This window comes from Mauremys mutica, chromosome 8, assembly GCF_020497125.1.
Source record: "Mauremys mutica isolate MM-2020 ecotype Southern chromosome 8, ASM2049712v1, whole genome shotgun sequence".
Classification (NCBI taxonomy): domain Eukaryota; kingdom Metazoa; phylum Chordata; order Testudines; family Geoemydidae; genus Mauremys; species Mauremys mutica.
The window spans coordinates 56,590,423-56,607,980 of NC_059079.1; the positions used below are offsets into that span (position 1 = coordinate 56,590,423).

The window sequence follows — 17,558 nt, forward strand, 5'->3', positions numbered from 1 at the left end:
AGGAAGTTCTGATCCACACAGCTCCAGATCATCTGTAAAAATTAAGTATACTCCTGCTGAAAGTTTTGGGTTCCTGTTCATGAATCTGGTGATGTTGCAAATGTGTCAGCTGATCTCACCTTTTCCGAGAGAATTAAAAAAGCCATGTATTAACAAGCCTGTGTGAGCTGTGAAAATGGCTGTGAATTTTACACCTCCTAACAGGACTTTTCACATGTGCTTCCTATCCTGGAAACTAAAGACAGAGGAGTTCAAGTATATCATAGGTCTAACCAGGGCTCGGCAGCAGTCATTTTGGCTCAGTCACGGATAACAGGACCCTGTACTTTTGAGAGTGCCAATTTCACCTAAAGAGGGTTTAGGAGATCATTTATAGCAGACAGACCTCTGGAGGGATGGTGCAAATCACGTCCAGGATGGTTCCTGCCATCTGATGAATATGCATTAACATATGTACGAGTTAGTTGGCTCAGTGCACTGGTGACCAAATCACAGAGACACCACGACTGGCACCTTTCTGGTTGGCACTCTCAGACTGTGTCTATACTGGGGGCAGGTGCCCTGATTTCAGTCTCTGGTGACCTCTAGTGTGTCAGGATAAACCATGATTTGCACTGATGCAGTTTCCCAAGGTCTCCAACAGTGCAAATAGCAGCTTTGCCCGTCTACAATACAAAGTTAGGCCCGCCTAGCTACGTCACTCCCAGATGTGAAAAATTCACTCCCCTGAGAAATGCAGTTAAGCCGACCTATGCACCAGTGTAGACACAGGTTGACAGAAGAAGTCTAGCTACCACCTTTTGGAGAGATAGCTTTACACAGCGATGGAAGAATAATCTACAGTTGTGCCGCTGTAGTGCTTCCAGTGTAGACATACCCTAGGGGTTCACCAGTGCTGTTATACTGATTGTTGGTCAGTGATGGCTGAAGCCAGGGCAAACCCCAGTGTAGAGAAGACCTCAGCAGAGATGCAGAAGACTGACTGGGCACAGAGACTGAGCTACCCTCTCAGCCCTAGCAGTGACCCCACCCAAGCAGGGCACAAGAAAAGAGAACAGCCTTCTTTGGGCATGGCAAAGAAGGAAATCAAGTCTCAGAACACCATGCAGACTCTTGTACAACCAGCCCCCACAAGCTCATGGAGGACATTAGGGTCTGGTACTCAGCAGGTGCTGGGGAGGGGGAGCAGGACTGAACGATCCCTAGTGCTCTGCCCCTGTTGCTGGGTCTTGTGATGACAGGCAGGTGATCTGGTAATGCTGGGAGGGGTCACAGTTCACAGGGGCAGACCCTGGTCTCTTGGGTTAGATCTCTTCCATTGTTCTCAGGCCTGTCCCTTTATTACTATCCCCTCCCACAAGCATGACGGGGCCCAGGAGATAGCCCCCTCCTCTCTTTCCACAAAAACACCTTGTGTGCATGCCAGCAAGGGGGGCACTACCACCCCCAGAATCACACCCGACAGAGGACTGGTCTGATACTGGCCTGATATGAAATCCCCCAGGCCTCCCCTCCTCGCCATACTGCTAGGCTCCTAAAGCCATTAAGCCCCAAGATGTCTTGTCTGCACAACGCATTGTTAATAATGAAGGATCTGGCTGGATGAGCTGATGTTTGTGCAATGTTATTTAAACAAATGATCCTGTGGACTCCTAAACTAATTGTGAGGGAGACTGGAGCCTAGCCCCAACGCAAACAGCACAGTCACCAGCCAGCTCCAGAGGCGCAGCCAGGCACAGGCCCTTTGCTCCCACAGCAATCACTCCCGAGGGCCAGCTGCATCCAGCATAATGTCTCCACCAACAAGGAGATGCACCCAGCATCTGAAGGAGTTCATTATACCTCCTTCAAGCTGGCACCAGTGGCAGCTTTAAAGCCAGCTCTCCGAGATGCTGCGTAGCACGGATATCTCAAACCAGGGTCTAAAGACATCCATTATCTCTTAAGAAACCAAGAAAACCAATCCTCACAGAGTAGGGCTGTAAATCAGTGTCCCGACCTCGCCCACGACCCTACACCCTGCCTCAGAGATGCACAGATTTAGACCACACGGCATTGAGTCAGTCTTTAAAACTAAGAGAGAAACACAGTGGTTTTGACTGAGTTTCACTCTGGAGCTTGTTTGAACACACAGTTCAAAGCAACAACTGGGGGATAGAGTCCACATGGATCAAACCACAGGGAATATTCAGATGCACCTACATAAACCAAAATTGCAGTGTTCCATGCAGCTCTTACAGAGTTTGGGCAAAAGCCTAATGAATTTAATGGCAGCTTCTTTGATTTCAGTGAGCTCTGAGTCAGGAGACAGGCCCAGATCACAATGTTCAGATCCCAATCCAAAGCCTGAAGGGAGTTTAGCTACGATGCTCTGGCTGAGCCCAGTTCTAACACTTAGCCTATAGTTAGCAATAAATACTGTCTGTCAATACAGGCATCTGATTAGGAATAAACCCTTCAACCTCTTTTCCCTGCGGGTCACGTTTCTAACCAGAACTCCATCCAGTCACCAGATCTGAGCTTCCACCAGCCACTTGGCAGCCTGTGATTTAAGGGGAAGAGGTCTGTATTAACACAAAGAAATGGAAGTCAGAGAACAGAGTTTGGTTTTATTCCTTCCTTGCTGGTATGACGTGAGGGCTTTGCTTCCTACTCAGCTCCCCGTGTGACCTAGGACTTCTAGCATGTAGGAATTCAGGCCTCAGTCCCATCTCAACAATCTCAGAGGCATGGGGCGTGCTGGTTTGGAGAGAAGAGGCCTAAGGTTTTTTATAAAGTCTGGTGGGTCCGTGAAGGAGGGGAGGGTAACCCAGAAGACAAGGTGCTGCGGAGAAGAGACAGAGATTCAGTTCCGAGCAGCCCACACATTTCAAAATGCTGCCTGAAGTGACGTGTGGGGATGGTGTGAAGCTCATGGACAACACAGGAGAGGCAGTTGGTGTAGCTCTGCTGACTTCAGTAGAGCAACGCTGATTTGCACCAGCTGAGGATCTGGCCCCCAATGTTAGTAACCTGAGGAATCCAACTCCTACAGGATTTAAAAATAAAGAAGAGCCTTCCTGTTGCTGGTACCAGCCTTATGATACCAGCCCCTTCTGTTCCCTGAACCCCCTATCTCTCTGCTTCTGGACTGTACCCCAGCCCTGATCTCCCTGAAAACCTGTCCCCAGAGCTGGCCTGACAGGGTTAAGAGTTAATTGCCCTGGGGCAGGATCAGCTGTGCAGAGGATGAATTTCCTCACATCTGGTCCTTTCTGCCTACCTCTCCAGATGACTCTGGACCATTTGCCACTCCTCATTGCTCATATTTCCAAAGGGAAACTTGCTACTGACCCTCTGTGCAGCCCTATCCCTTGATCTCATTCTCCATCAGGACACTGGGAGTGGAGGGTTAGGGGAGAGAACATATCTGGGAAACAAAATGGGAGATGACTGCCTAGGAAGGAGTACTGCGGAAAGGGGTCTGGGGTCATAGTGGATCACAAGCTAAATATGGGTCAACAGTGTAACACTGTTGCAAACAAAGCAAACATTATTCTGGGATGTAGTAGCAGGAGAGTTGTAAGCAAGACACATGAAGTAATTCTTCCATCTACTTCACTCTGATTAGGCCTCAACTGGAGTATTGTGTCCAGTTCTCGGTGCCACATTTCAGGAAAGATGTGGACCAATTGGAAAAAGTCCAGAGAAGATCAACAAAATGATTAAAGGTCTAGAAAACATGGCCTATGATGGAAGATTGGAAAAATTGGGTTTGTTTAGTCTGGAGAAGAGAAGACTGAGAGGGGACATGATATAGTTTTCAAGTACATAAACGGTTGTTACAAGGAGGAGGGAGATAAATTGTTCCCATTAGCCTCTGAGGATAGGACAAGAAGCAATGGTCTTAAATTGCAGCAAGGGCAGTTTAGGAAATACTTTCTGTCAGGGTGGCTAAGCACTGGAATAAATTGCCTAGAGTGGTTGTGGAATGTCCGTCATTGGAGATTTTTAAGAGCAGGTTGGACAAACACCTGTCAGGAATGGTCTAGGTAATACTTAGCCCTGCCATGAGTGCAGGGAGTTGGACTAAATGACCTCTCGAGGTCCCTTCCAGTCCTATGATTCTAATTCTCTCCTGAGACAACACAGGCACGACTGGCAGCCAAAAAGATTCTCTCATCCACCCACTTTAAATATAAGAGCTGCTTTGGGTGGGGGGCGTTATGCAGAACTGGGGAGCCTGTCCACCCAGGCAGTTAGAGTGGATGGAAGGAGGAGAGGAATGACAGGCAGACAAGCTGCCAGCCAGAACGATACAAAGTGGAAGTGTTTCCAGGTGAATGATCATAGAATCATAGAATCATAGAATCTCAGGGTTGGAAGGGACCTCAGGAGGTCATCTAGTCCAACCCCCTACTGATAAGCTAAGAAAATGAGAACGGCCCTACTGGGTCAAACCAATGGTCCATCTAGCCCAGTATCCTGTCTGCCGACAGTGGCCAATGCCAGATGCCCCAGAGGGAATGAACAGAACAGGTAATCATCAAGTGATCCATCCCCTGTCGCTCATTCCCAGCTTCCTAGCACATCGGCTGGCTCTGAGAGGACTCTATCCTGCAAGGTGCTGAGTGCCTCCTGGGAGATGGTGCCGGGAGCCCTCAGCTCTCACTAGAGTCGGTGGGAGTAGTGCCCCCCTCCCCTTGAACACCTTGCAGGTTTGTACCTAGAAAGCCCGAACGGAAGGTGGCAGGTAAAGCATTGCTCAGCAACAGAAAGACAGCCTGATTCTGAGAAGAGCCAAAAGTCCCATTCACATCAATGGGAGTTTCAGATGCCCAGCACCACTCAGGATCAAGCCCATAGATGATGACAGAGAATCAGTTGTCTCTACAGTCGCCTCGTGGGCTGAGAAAGGAAAGTGGCAGAGACTCAGACTGCAGGAACCAGATGGCCTCAGTCATGTCTGTGTGGGAGACACACACAGGGACTCTCTGACCCCATTCATGCAATGAAGCTGGCAGGAGGCGCCCCCTGGAGACCTGGCCCATATGCTGCCAGTACACACACAGCTCTGCCTGTAGGAAGCCTATCCCTGCCTCTCCTGTGCTCCCACCACTTCCCCAAAACCATCTGAATCCAGACAAGCCACTCGCAGCACGAACCCTTCCCTCTCCTCCCACACACCATCCCCTCTGCTAGGCCAGGAAAATGGCATGGCCCTTGCACGAGGTGACGGTGTCGCACACATCCTGTCACCATAGCATATGGCACATGAATCATTCACAAAGCCTGAGAATTAAATTATTCATCCAATCCAAAGACTAAACACTTTCCTAATTGTCCTAGAAGGACAGAAAAGAGGGGAGGGAGGAGGGAGATCAGGAAGGCATCATGTAGGTAACCAGCAGCATTCATGATTCACTGATTTAATGAAAGAGAGAAGGGGGTGGGGGTCTCTTGTCTATGTTGACCAGAGGATTAGCTTGTATTCAGAATTAAATAGGACCACCTCATGCATCGGCAAATAGCCACATTTCTGTGGCCACATAATGCCGCAGACTTCCTCATGACAGTCATGTTATGATGTTGCTGCTCAGGGTCTCGCCGTTAGATAGGGACTCCCTGATGTTATGGTGTATCCCTTCTCTCATGGGCCTTTCAATCCATGCCTTCCAACTTTCCAGTCAAGAAAAGCCCTCGATAACTTAGACCCACATTGTAACCTGTCTTCAAGGATGGATATTCCCCGAGGAATGTACGTGAGGTTCACAGTACCCACCCCGCACCCTGTCTCTGAGAAAAGAAAGCAGCCCTGAAAGGCCCTTCCCACTTTGTGCGGGCAGCAGGTCAGTTAAAAACGCAGGGCCCTGCACCTTGCAGAGTGGATGTCAGGGGCTCCTGTTCGGAGTAGGTCGTGTTTTGACAGGCCTTTAAACAAGGACAGAAAGAATAAAGCAGTGCAGGCGCAGACCCACTGCACATCCTCAGGGAGGCCCTCACCTAAGAAGCGAACAGAATTGAAGTCATGATGCAATTCAGCTGTTGGAAGGTGTGACTGGACCCATTGCTAGATAGGAAGGTCTGGGAACATTCTCTGTTCTGGTGGAAGATAGATCCACCACCGTGAGACATCTGCCACAACAGCACTGGTCTAGTGGGTCTCTGAGCCATCGTCCCCAGGGCATGCAGCTGTTGTTATGGCAGCACACACCTGGGAATACCAGCAAACACATGGGGGGGTCCCAAAATCGCTGCCTGTGGCAAAGGGAGGTAGGCAATGCTCTGGCTGGGAAAGGAGGGACTCTAATCTACAGCAATTCATACAAATGAGATACTTTCTCTCCCAAAGAGAGAAAAGGCTTTTAAAGCCTTTTAAGCCAAATTGGTAATAAAGAGAAAACGCAGCTAAAGGGACACAATTACTGCGCTGTTTGTGCTCACAGCTCTCCACTGGATACAAAAACAGGGAGATGCCAGCATCTGGGTGAAGATACAGAGGTGCTTTCACATGGGATAACACACACACAGCATGCTAGGCTACATATGCAAACACACATACCCAAAAACAGGGACGTCAGTTTCCACTTTCATAGGAGGGGAAAGATTCCCTGCTCATCCTCCCCCACCCCCTTTCCCGCTGGGCAGCTCCTGACAGTGCATCAAACTTTAATGAGTTCATTTCTCAGCAGAGGCACAGGCTGAATACAGATGGATAGATACAAGGCTCTCTGATGGCTCCCTTATTGTGAGGAGGAACAGGGTACCCAGGAGATAGGGGGAAGGAAACAAGGAGTGGTGTCTTCAATACAGAGCCTGCATTAAGGGCTTGAACCAAAGCCCATGGGAGTCAGTGGAAAGACTTGGTTTCAATAGGTTTTGGATCAGGTCCAGAGAGAATGTATCTTATGCCATGCTTGGGTGTTCAGTTAAAGACCTGCAGGTAGCATTTGTCAGCTTGAGACAGATGGGAAGAGCACACAAAGCAAGTCCCCTTAAGTGGGGAACATCTGAGAGACAGCGTGTCTAATGGATTGTCCAGGACTTGGAGCCAGGAACTCTGGGGTTCTAATCCCAGCTCTGCCAACCACACGCTATGTTGACTTTGACAAGACAGCTTCTCTGTTTCCAGTCTGTACAATGGAGAGTAGGACACCGGCCTCCCAGGAGTTTGGTGGATTAGTTAATATGTGTGACCTGCTAATGTCATTGGGTGCTAGATAGAGGAGGGGTAGAGCCCAGCTGCACAGGAAGCAAGGAGATCCATTTAGGAGAAACAGATGATATTCTTCCCCAGGGAAAAAGGACACTGACTGGAGCAGGAGCTGTAGGTGAACAGACATCTGGGTAACAATGTTCTCTTTCACCTGTGGAAATGGAGATGTTTGCTCTTGGGAAATAACTTGCTAGCAATTCTCTGTATGTATGTTTGTGTGGATGAGAGCAAGAGAACACATGCATGCATATACCCATGCACAAATACACCTAAGGCTCGGCACAGCCACCTCTGTGGCACCATCTTCTCTTGTCCATGGACTTGGAGGACACACACTGTCTTCCCTCAAGCCTGACGGGGAATCAGCCCCAGAATGCAAACTCTCTTGTGCAGAGCTGCTTCACACTTAATGGGGGTGCCAGGAACAGCCTCCTGGGCAGGATTCCATTGGAACCGCACAGCTGTAGGCTTGGGGGAAGTGGAGCAGCAGGCAGAGATACAGGCCAGCCCTCCGTGCACAGGACACTGCCTCTCAGGAAGACCCTTGGAGATGCAAGCACATCTCAAAGGATCTGCAAAGTGTGGGGGCTGAGCTGCCTGCTACTCTGCTAGTATTGAGGGGGGAACAAGGGAAAAGCCCTTCCCCTAAGCCTGCCCCCTTCAATAAATAATGGAGGAATTATTTGGAGGAATATGGAGGAAATTCTGGGAGGGGAACCTAACAGCTTTCTTCCCCACCTTGTCCCAACCCTTCTAGAGGATTCCCAGAAGGAGAGCAGGGATGGGGCCTATGACCATCACGTAGGAAATGTGTCACCAGCTACGGGAAATAAATGCTCCAGAGCTGCCCCTCTGCCTCTCAGTCTTGTCTAGAGGTTTGCAGCAACAATAGAAACACAGCTGTCTAACAACTGTCCCCTGCACCTCAGTCCAGCCATGCCACAGCATGGGTTGTAACTGCAAAGAGGATTTCCCAGTGAATAGCACAGCTGGGATAAGATGCACCAGCAAATGCTGCTTAGCCCACACTGGGGGGACTCTGACCCAAAATTACCCTCAGCACCCCACAATGGAAGGTCTATGACTCAGAGGCTACTCACCTCTCACTCCAGCACAGGCTGGTTCTGTCAGGCCAGTTATGAGGTGGTTAGTGGCACAGTGCACGTGTAAGGAAGCCCAGGAGTGGCAGGCTCCGCATGGCACTACCCCCTGGCATAGCAAAAGGCCGGTGTTCGTTCATTCATTCATTCATTCGCCCTGGCCACGTTCCACCACATGAAGTACCTTAATGAAAACCACAAAGCCCCCTGGGCTTCCAGGAGGCATTCAGGTGCAGCAGCCATTATTAAACTCTTGTTAAAAGGCCTGAAGCTAGTACTTTTTTTATTGACCCCAATTTATTTATCCTGGTTTTACACAGTCGATAATTCATCTGCTGCTTCCCACATCATCAACACTCACACAGAACTATGGCTGCGGGAGCAGAGCACCAACAAGATCTAGCTGGTTTACATCGATCCTCACATCCTCTAAGCCCTTCCCCTAGCAAGTCATTTCTCTGCATTCGACAGGTGTAAATGTCAAAGAATTGGATCTGGCAGGTATCAGTGAGGCTTGATGGATCAGCAGGACCACACTATGGAAGCCTGGCCATTTGAAAAACAGAATCTCTTTGTTAGCATCTGCAATTAACAAAAGCTGGGTCTCCATACAAGTTTGCAAAGACTTTCTTTTTGCATAGTAAAAAAGTTCTCCCAACTCTGTCTCTCTCTCTCCTGTGACTTGTTATTGTTTTATTATTGTAATTGCTATAGAAAATCCAATACAAATTCTATAATACTAAAGAATCACATTGTGCAAAGCACACCCATCTAACCGTTTGCAAGGAGTTAACCCCTTTTTTCTCCTTCCCTGCTTTCTAAAATTATTTCATGTGAATTTAATTCAGGTGAAAGGTCCCTGACTGACAGCTCTAGGGACAAACATCCTCTCTAAGTCCATGGAGCAGGCACTGCATGGCTGGTTATTGGGAGTGCAAGCTTCTCCCACTGTCTTGTCAGGTGGATAGGCCACCATTAGGGGGAAGAAGGGAGTTGATTCTCCAGACCCATTCAGTCCTTGGTGTCTCTGCTGAGACTAGCAGTAAAGATGGTAATTGGTGTTAGCAGTGGTGTCCCTGTTTACATAAATGATGAGTGCTAAGATCCTACATATGCTCAATAGGCAGCTTTCTAATGTTGATAATTATGCTAATTTCCAGCCAATATTTGTCCATATTTGATCCTGGACATACTACTCAACGAGAGCTGTCAATTTAAATTTCAAAGGCTGGCCAATTTTTAGTTGTGTGGGGGGAAAAATGAATATATACATATATATATATACACACACACACCAACAGGGAAAAGCACATTTTCCACACAAACACTAATACCTCCAAATGAAGGACAGAATTTTGCTCTCAAAAACCCATCCCTTCAGATGAAAAGCAAGCATGGAAAAAATGCATTTTTTCAGAAAATTATGATTACATGGCAGTACAGGTTAGAAACAGAAAAAAATTATACACTTAACTTTAGTGTTAGCTGTGACACTGTCAGCTCATGCCAAGACCCCAGGCCTCACTGAACACTAACAAATGGATAGCTGGAAACCACTCTGACTCACCTGTGTGTTAGCATTATCAAAATTGATACAGAAATTTAAGTTGATAAGAATGTGTTCACCACGTTTAGACTTTATAAAATGCTTGTCGGAGGCTGCATGTATTGATCTCATTTATAACCTCTATAGCCCTTGATGTAAAGTTATCGTGAGTGTTTGCATTGTAAACCTCTGTAACTGTGTAACTCACCAAACTGGAAAAGAAGCATTAATCAAAGGGCTCATCCTGCATGCAAGATGGCCTATTGAAGTGAAATGAGGTATTGTGTAGCATCAAAGAGAGAGGCCCTGTTGATTGTATTCCTCACTTCCTCCAGGAAGTAGAGACCTATGCATGAACTCATCCCATCAGTTTGGACTCTGGAGTGAAGGGGATAAAAATTTCTGACAAGAAGAAACTGAATCTCCTTCATGCTATCTGGCAGGGCAAAGATTCCTAAACATAAGCAAAGAGGTCACCATGCTGCTTGGCATGGGTTAGTCCTGAAAGACATTCTGAATTGACAGATTACTACAACTCTGTCACTTTCTGAATCACAGACTGAAACTCGTTTGTATATATATGCTCACTTGCTTTAACCTGTAAATAACTCTCATTTCTTTTTCCTAGTTAATAAATCTTTAGTTATTTATAACAGGATTGGCTACAAGTGTTGTCTCGGGTGTGAGATCTATGGTACACATTGACCTCAGGAAAATGACTTGTCTCTTGAGACTGGGAACAACCTAAATATTTTGTGATCTTCGGTGTAAGTGACCATTTATTACATACACAAGATGGGTCAGGTAATAACTTTTATTTGACCAAGTTCTGCTGATGAGAGAGATGAGCTTTCGAGATACACAGAGCTCTTCTTCAATTCATTTATCACATAGTCCAGCTCGCCCGGGTGGCAAGATGGAGTGTCTAAAGGGACTGTCTGTGACTGCATTACAAGACTACTGTAGTTCTTTGGGAGTTCACATTTGTTACTAGGTTGGTGAAATCTAATTATGGAAATGCCACCAGTTTGGGGTGTCTGCCTTGCTTTTTGACAGCCTGCCCTGAGGTTAGAAAGACAAGATGGGGGAGGTAATTGGACCAGCTTCTGTTGGTGAGAGGCATAGGTGCCACTCCACAATCAGCCCCACAATCAGCGCCTCCCCCTCCCTCCCCATGTCTCCCACCCATTTCACAGCATGCAGGAGGCTGGGGGCAGGAGCGAGAATGCGGTGCACTCGGGGGGTAGGGGGAGGAATGAGGTGGGAAGAGGTGGGGCAGGGTGGAGCAGGGGTGGGAGAGGAGGGGGTGGGGTGTGGCATTGAGGGAAGGGGTGGAGTAGGGGTGGGGCCTGGGGCAAAGCCAGGGGTCGAGCACCCCCAGGCACAATGAAAAGTCGGCATCTATGGTGAGAAGGGCAAGCTTTCGAGCCACACAGAGCTCTTCTTCATGCTCTGAAGTTGGCACTCTTTGTCATGAGCCACTCCAGATAGCGTGACGTTAGCTAACAAGTAGAAGCTAGAATGTTAGTCAATTCTGATTATTAGTTTCCATTGGGATGAATATCCAGATTTATTGATCTAAGAAATAAATATTGATTGAGGCAAAGTCAATGTCAACACAGTAACAGGACAGATTCTCAGCTTGTTCCCGGAAACATGAATCCAATATATGTATTGTTCCATACCATCCAAATGTTTCTATCATAAAGATCTGAACAGCCCTACATTAGGGCCACAGATTTCAAAAGTGTAACAGCTTTTCCTATTAGACACTTTGTAAAGGAGTGAAATGAGCTACAGGTCTTTGAAAAAGAACACTGTCTTAACTCCTGATGAGCCAGTCAAGAACCAGATATGTGTGTGTGTTGATTGGCTCGTCAAAGAATGATCACTATCTAGTCAAGATGCAGTCAATTATGTTCTCATTCTGATTGGTTAACATTGATACAGACTCCTGAACTGTTTAGCTCCTCAGAGATCAACAGGATGGGCTTCTTTCTAAACTCCAGAGCAGTTCCCAAGGACCATACTTTCCACTTCAATGACAGTGTCCTCTCTCCCCCAGGAATATTTTTGGTACCCGGGGGCTTCACCTGATAAGCCTTGAATAGCCTGTATACCCCATTACCCTCCTGAACAGAGACTTTTAAGCACAAACACTCAAATACTTGTTGAAGGCAAATTTCAATTTGCATATTTCATTGCAAAATCCTGCATTTGATCTCAGCTGATTAGTTATGCAAGTCACCTAGGCAGGGAGCAGAAACAATATTACCTGACTTATGTAACTAACCAACCCAGCATGAACTTCACAGTGCAAATATTCACCACAAGAATGATTGGCAGCCCAAGAATTATTTGCTGAAGAAATCCTCTAATAATGTAGAACAGCAAATACACTTGGGAATTTCATGATCACTCAACAAATCCATTACACAGAACAACAAAACTTTTTCTGCATCTTACCCATAGTTCCTTCCAACCCAATGCCTAGAGCAACAGGGGTTCACAAAATCCCATAGGGTAACATGGTGCGAAGGCAAACACTACATCTATGGCAGTGTCCTGAGCATGCCACAGCACTCAAACCTCAGCCTACCTCATCTTCTCGTTACACAAGCTTTTACTTCTCAGATGTGACAGCATGGATCTTAGTCCAAACACAGAACCAGGCCTTGGATGGGTTGGGAGAGATGGGCTCAAGTATTGCAGTCGCCTCCTTAGAAGATCCTTTATACATCAAATATTGTTGGCACAAAACTCTTGTCTTTCTCCAACTATCTGCCAGCAGTGAGACAACAGCAGAAACTCTGGGGGCGCTTTCAGCTGCTTCACAGCTACTGCTCTGCCCAGGTTTTGTCTTGCTGAAGTGAAGATCAGGACACAGGATGGCTGTTCAAACATCAGGAGTGTCCAGCAATGGTTATAACAGGTAGTGATCCACCGAAGAATGGGGCTGGGAGAGGCGCATCGCTGGCAGGGTGAAAGCCATGCAACAGCTGGCAAGAGCAAGGTCTCATGTGAGGCAGGCAAGGGGAGGTGCTGCCCTCGGACCCACCACCAGAAAAGGGAGCACTTTCTAAATAAACCACAAGGACACTTGCTGTTGAGGCCTATGTGCTTGGTAACTGGGTCCCTGATATTTGTCAGCATGTCGAGTTGTATGGAGCTCAGAGCCCTTCCTCGACAATTGATTCCTTGGCACCAGGCCCAGAGCACAGAGAAGCTCGGAAAGAAATCGAGAACGTGTTCATAGGTGAGTAACCGTTGAGTGCTGACTCAGCCTCCTGTCAGTCACGGTCAGTAGGGAGAGAGGGGAAAGGTGACTGGTAACCACTGGTAACCACAGTGAGAGGAGGTAACCACACTGAGAGGAGGCCTGTGCCAGAAACCCCCTCTGCCTCTCTGCTGAAGGGCCCTGGTCTGGTGAGGGCTGTCTCCATAGTTCCCGCTCATGCAGCCCCCCTCCCTCATCCCAGGGCATGCTCTGCTTTTTGACAGATTCAAGCCAGAGCCTCCTGTTTATTCCCCTCCACCTGGGAAGCTGCCTGCCCCATCCGAAGCCCACCTGGGAGCTTCCCTTCCATGTTTTTGTTAGCGTAAATAGGGGTTGAGATTGTCTTCCATTTTCTCCAGGAGACTGTGCGGGGTATATCCCTGCAACGCCCCTGGTGACATGCACCAGCCCAGCTGCAGGGGCTCAGGGGCTCATCTGGAATCCTGCTTCTCAGGGGCTATAAACCAGGAAACCTCCATCCTGGAAGAAGAGAGGGGATTGCCCACTCCACCCCAGGGAGGGCAGGGGGTGAGGGGAGTGGTACTTCTCTGTGACATCAACCGCCCTGAGGCATCTGCAGACTCAGCACAGTTGGCTATCTCCTTGCTGCTCCAGGTCTGCCACAGTGCAAGTCTACAATGTATGTATGCGCCAGTCCCCCGGGCAGTGAATCACAGCCAGAGCCATCACTAGGGAAAGAGGAGAGGGATGCAAAATGACTCTGGAAAGACACTGATCTGTCCCAGCAGAGAGGCCACTGCTCCGCTCCCTACAATCATTCACCTGGCCCAGGAGCCAGCTTGGAAAGCCCCGAAGAGGATACCGAGATAGGATCAACTTCACTGACCCCTGCTGCCTCCGCAAGCCAAGCACTGCTGGGTCATGGGGAAGAGAAACCAGTAGCTGACCAGGCTGCAATGAGGAGCAGCACAGCTAGCCATGCCCTCACCAGCCTGACAACGAGGGAAAGGAGGGTGCCTGGGGAAAGCGATGGCTCAGAGCAGTGGGAGAGGGTTTTCTCACTGTGTTCAGTATTGCTAAGGAGTAAGCGAGGAGGAATACCCCACACACACACACCCAGCTGCTCCTCCTAAATCACAGTCCTTTGGAGCATGAGTATTTGTTGTACGTACAGCCTAAAAGTGAGCTAGCTGCTGAAGGCAGTCCTGGAGAAGGGCCAGACATGGCACAGCCTGCCAATGGGATTTCATTGGTTCATAGTAACCTTTTAGCTTCCTTAGCGTGGGTACTGGTGAGAGCAGACTCGGAGTAAGTTCCAGAGGGAAATGGCCGGAATGTGCCAGTGGGTGAGCACTGGGCAATGGCACAAGAAGGGGATGGACAGCAGAGCCTGAGGGGCTGCTCTCCAACTGGCAAATGTCCAAGCCATTAAGAAAGGGACACCAAAGACAAGCCCATGAGATCATCTCCAGCTGCAATCCCACACACACCCAATCCCCAGGGCATGGGACCACCCCTCATGCCTGTGCATCGTAGGGCCATTATGAGTCGCACCCCATCCAGCATGACCCAGTACCCTGTACAGTGTGAACCTATGGCACACCTGAAAAGACGTTGCAAATCCACCAGGAAACAGTCTATCTTCTGCTTGTTACTCTCTGAAGAGTGAGGCACGTCCACTGACAAACAGAAAACCACCAGCAGAAAACAGAGATGGACAAGCTTCCCATCAAATCCCTCCAGGTCCCATGATCACTAGTGGCACTGGGCAAGCAGAATCCATGGCCATAGTCCCTTGCTCCTTCACCGCAGTTCTTCTACCAAACAGACATTTCTAAATAGCAGACCATCTGTCAAAGATGCCAGCAACCAATCAGAATTGCCCATCACTGTACTTCTGGCAAGACCCCCTTTGTCTCCCTCCTATCAAAGCAGGGAGCCAACAGTGCCCCATCCTGCCTGGTGGACACTGAACAGTGAGTGATTGATACTGCCCCATGACAGTATACCCCTGGAGACACACACATTGATGCACTCCCTGGACCTGCCTCGTTGGCTTTAGCAGCCAGACAAGTGACGGAACTCACTGCGATCAAACAGGTATGGACAGTCCCAACATGGAGTCTCTCTAAATGCAACGTGGAATACCGGCCCACCAGCATTCATTGCCAGGAGATGTGGCTGGGCAGTTGCAGCCATGAGCTATACCTAGGCAGTAGACATTTGAACAAGATGGCCAGTCCGCCCTTAGCCTTGTTTTATCCCGTCTCCGCAGCCTGCCCACATGGTGGGGAACAGCCACCTTCAATAACACTCCAGCCCTTCCTCTTCGGACCCTGTACCCGAGCATAAACCTCCCCGGCAGACATGACAATGTAACTGAGCTCTGGGATTCAGGTCTCCTGGACTCTACTCCTAGCTCTGTCTCTGATTAGGCAATAAACCTTGGGCAACTCACTTCACCTCAGTGATTCAGTTACCTCCCCTGCAACATGGGGAGGATGTAATAAGACAGGGGATATGCCAGGCTTTATTAATGAAGTTCTTTATTAATTATTATTAATAATGTGCACTGAGATCCACAGATGACAGGAGCCACCTGCTTCTATATACTAAATTGGCTTCTTTGCATGGATTGGCAATATTTCAATCAGCACAACACGTACAAAGGAATAGAGCTGTAGTCTGGATGGGTTTTTTCCCCTCTTTGAATCCCCAGTCTCCGTGGACACCAGTTTGAATACACTCCACTTCCAAAGGTTCCTGTCCAAGAGGGATTGCACTTGGGAAGCTAAGGAGTCCTGCTTGTTTGATTTGTCTCTGCAAATTATCATCATTCTAGCAAATTTACCAAAAAAGATGTTTGTTTGCTTTCATATTATCTGTGTGGAGACCATTAACATCTCCTGACATCAAATCCAGAGGTGAAACCTGAGATTGCGTCACAAACCCTGGGTTAACCACCAGTCCAGTGACATATGGCACGGCCAACAATTCCCAGTAGTCTAGAAGTGCTTTGTAGACGACCATCCATGAAGTCAGCACCCCGCCCCAGCGTAAAGGATTGCTGAGTGGAGCATTATGTGGAAATGGATTCCCACCTGGAACTGCTTTCTTTTCTGTTTTTCTTCATTTTATTTCTTTATTTTTATTGAGAAAGCAGAAGCCAGCACACTAGTGACTGGGTCCCAGAAGGCACTTTTGGAGTGACTGGTAAAAGAACCTTTCCATGCCCCAGTTTTGACATTCTAACACAGCCCTTGCTTCCAATACCAGAGCTGACCAGCTCCTCATCAAAACTATCTGCCCTTCATTTTCAACAGGAACCCCACACACACTCCCACTTTCCTATTCTGCTTTTCCATCACAGAGTCCCAGTGTCCGGGTGACACCTCTGCTCTAGCTGAGGAAAGCTGAACATGACTCCATCCAGCACGTTAGAATGAGGTCATTCTCTTGCCTCTGAGAGTAAGAATGTCACGAGTGGAGCATGCCCAGCCCCTGCCAAGCTGGGGGAGCGAAGCCCAGGATTAAAGCAGACTGAAGAGCAGCTCCCAGCCTTTAATAGGGACTAGTAAGTAGCGCTAGTCAAAGTCAGGCCTCAAAGGAGCACAACATTTGGTTAATGAGGTTGCAACACAAACATTTGTGCACTTTCCCTCCTTTGGGGATGTATTTTAATCCCTGACAATGGATTCAATAAGGCAATTGTCCCAAGATCCTGACATTAGACCCCTACTGCTCTGGTTTTACACCACAGCGACCTGCTGTTGGATCCCACCACACAGCACCCTCCTCACCAGTCTTTTGGCCACACCACTTCATGCACTGAGGAGAACTTACCCACTGAGGACCACGATGAAGTCCATGACGTTCCAGCCATTCCGGAGGTATGAGCCCTTGTGGAAAACAAATCCCAGAGCAACTATTTTAATTCCAGCTTCAAAGCAAAAGATCCCAATGAAGTAAGGCTCTGTCTTCTCCTGTGGGAAGGGACGAAAGAGATTGGTGAGAGAGGGAGTCACAGCAAACGTCCAGAGGGGAATGCTGCTTATACCTTTTTATTTAACATTGTGCTGGAGTTTGGCTGTTCCACCATGCTCACTACTCGACATTGGACCTCACTCTGCCTGCTCTGCTCTTAGCACACGCTGAGGCCCCACAAAACCCTTGAATAATTAACTGAAGGGCTCAGGCCTCATCTCTGTTTCCCAGTAACCCTCCCTGCACCACTTTCTAGCTGATGACCCTTTCTGACACCTCCATTAATAGCAAGTATCCCTGCCCCACCCCCCAGAGTTGGAGAAGTCTTTCAGAAGCATGAAGAGCCCAGAGGAAAGCTCCAGCCACATTCTGTCCTTCCCCAAAGGCACTCTGGGATCACCACCATCAGAGACAGAAAGGAGATCACACCTCCAGTTTTCTGAGAAGCTGTAGGCACCAGAGGCTTAAACCTCAGCAACTGTATTCGCCAACGGG

The 17,558-nt window shown here is 48.3% G+C and overlaps 1 protein-coding gene across 4 annotated transcripts in view; it reads right to left on the reverse strand.

The window, feature by feature from the left end:
• Positions 1–17,558, reverse strand: part of CACNA1E (calcium voltage-gated channel subunit alpha1 E) — a 263,601-nt gene that overhangs the window by 178,729 nt on the left and 67,314 nt on the right. For all 4 annotated transcript variants that reach the window (XM_045026738.1, XM_045026739.1, XM_045026736.1 and 1 more), the window contains exon 4: positions 16,923–17,062. In XM_045026738.1, the coding sequence (XP_044882673.1) occupies positions 16,923–17,062 (140 nt within the window). The remainder of the gene's footprint in view (positions 1–16,922; positions 17,063–17,558) is intronic.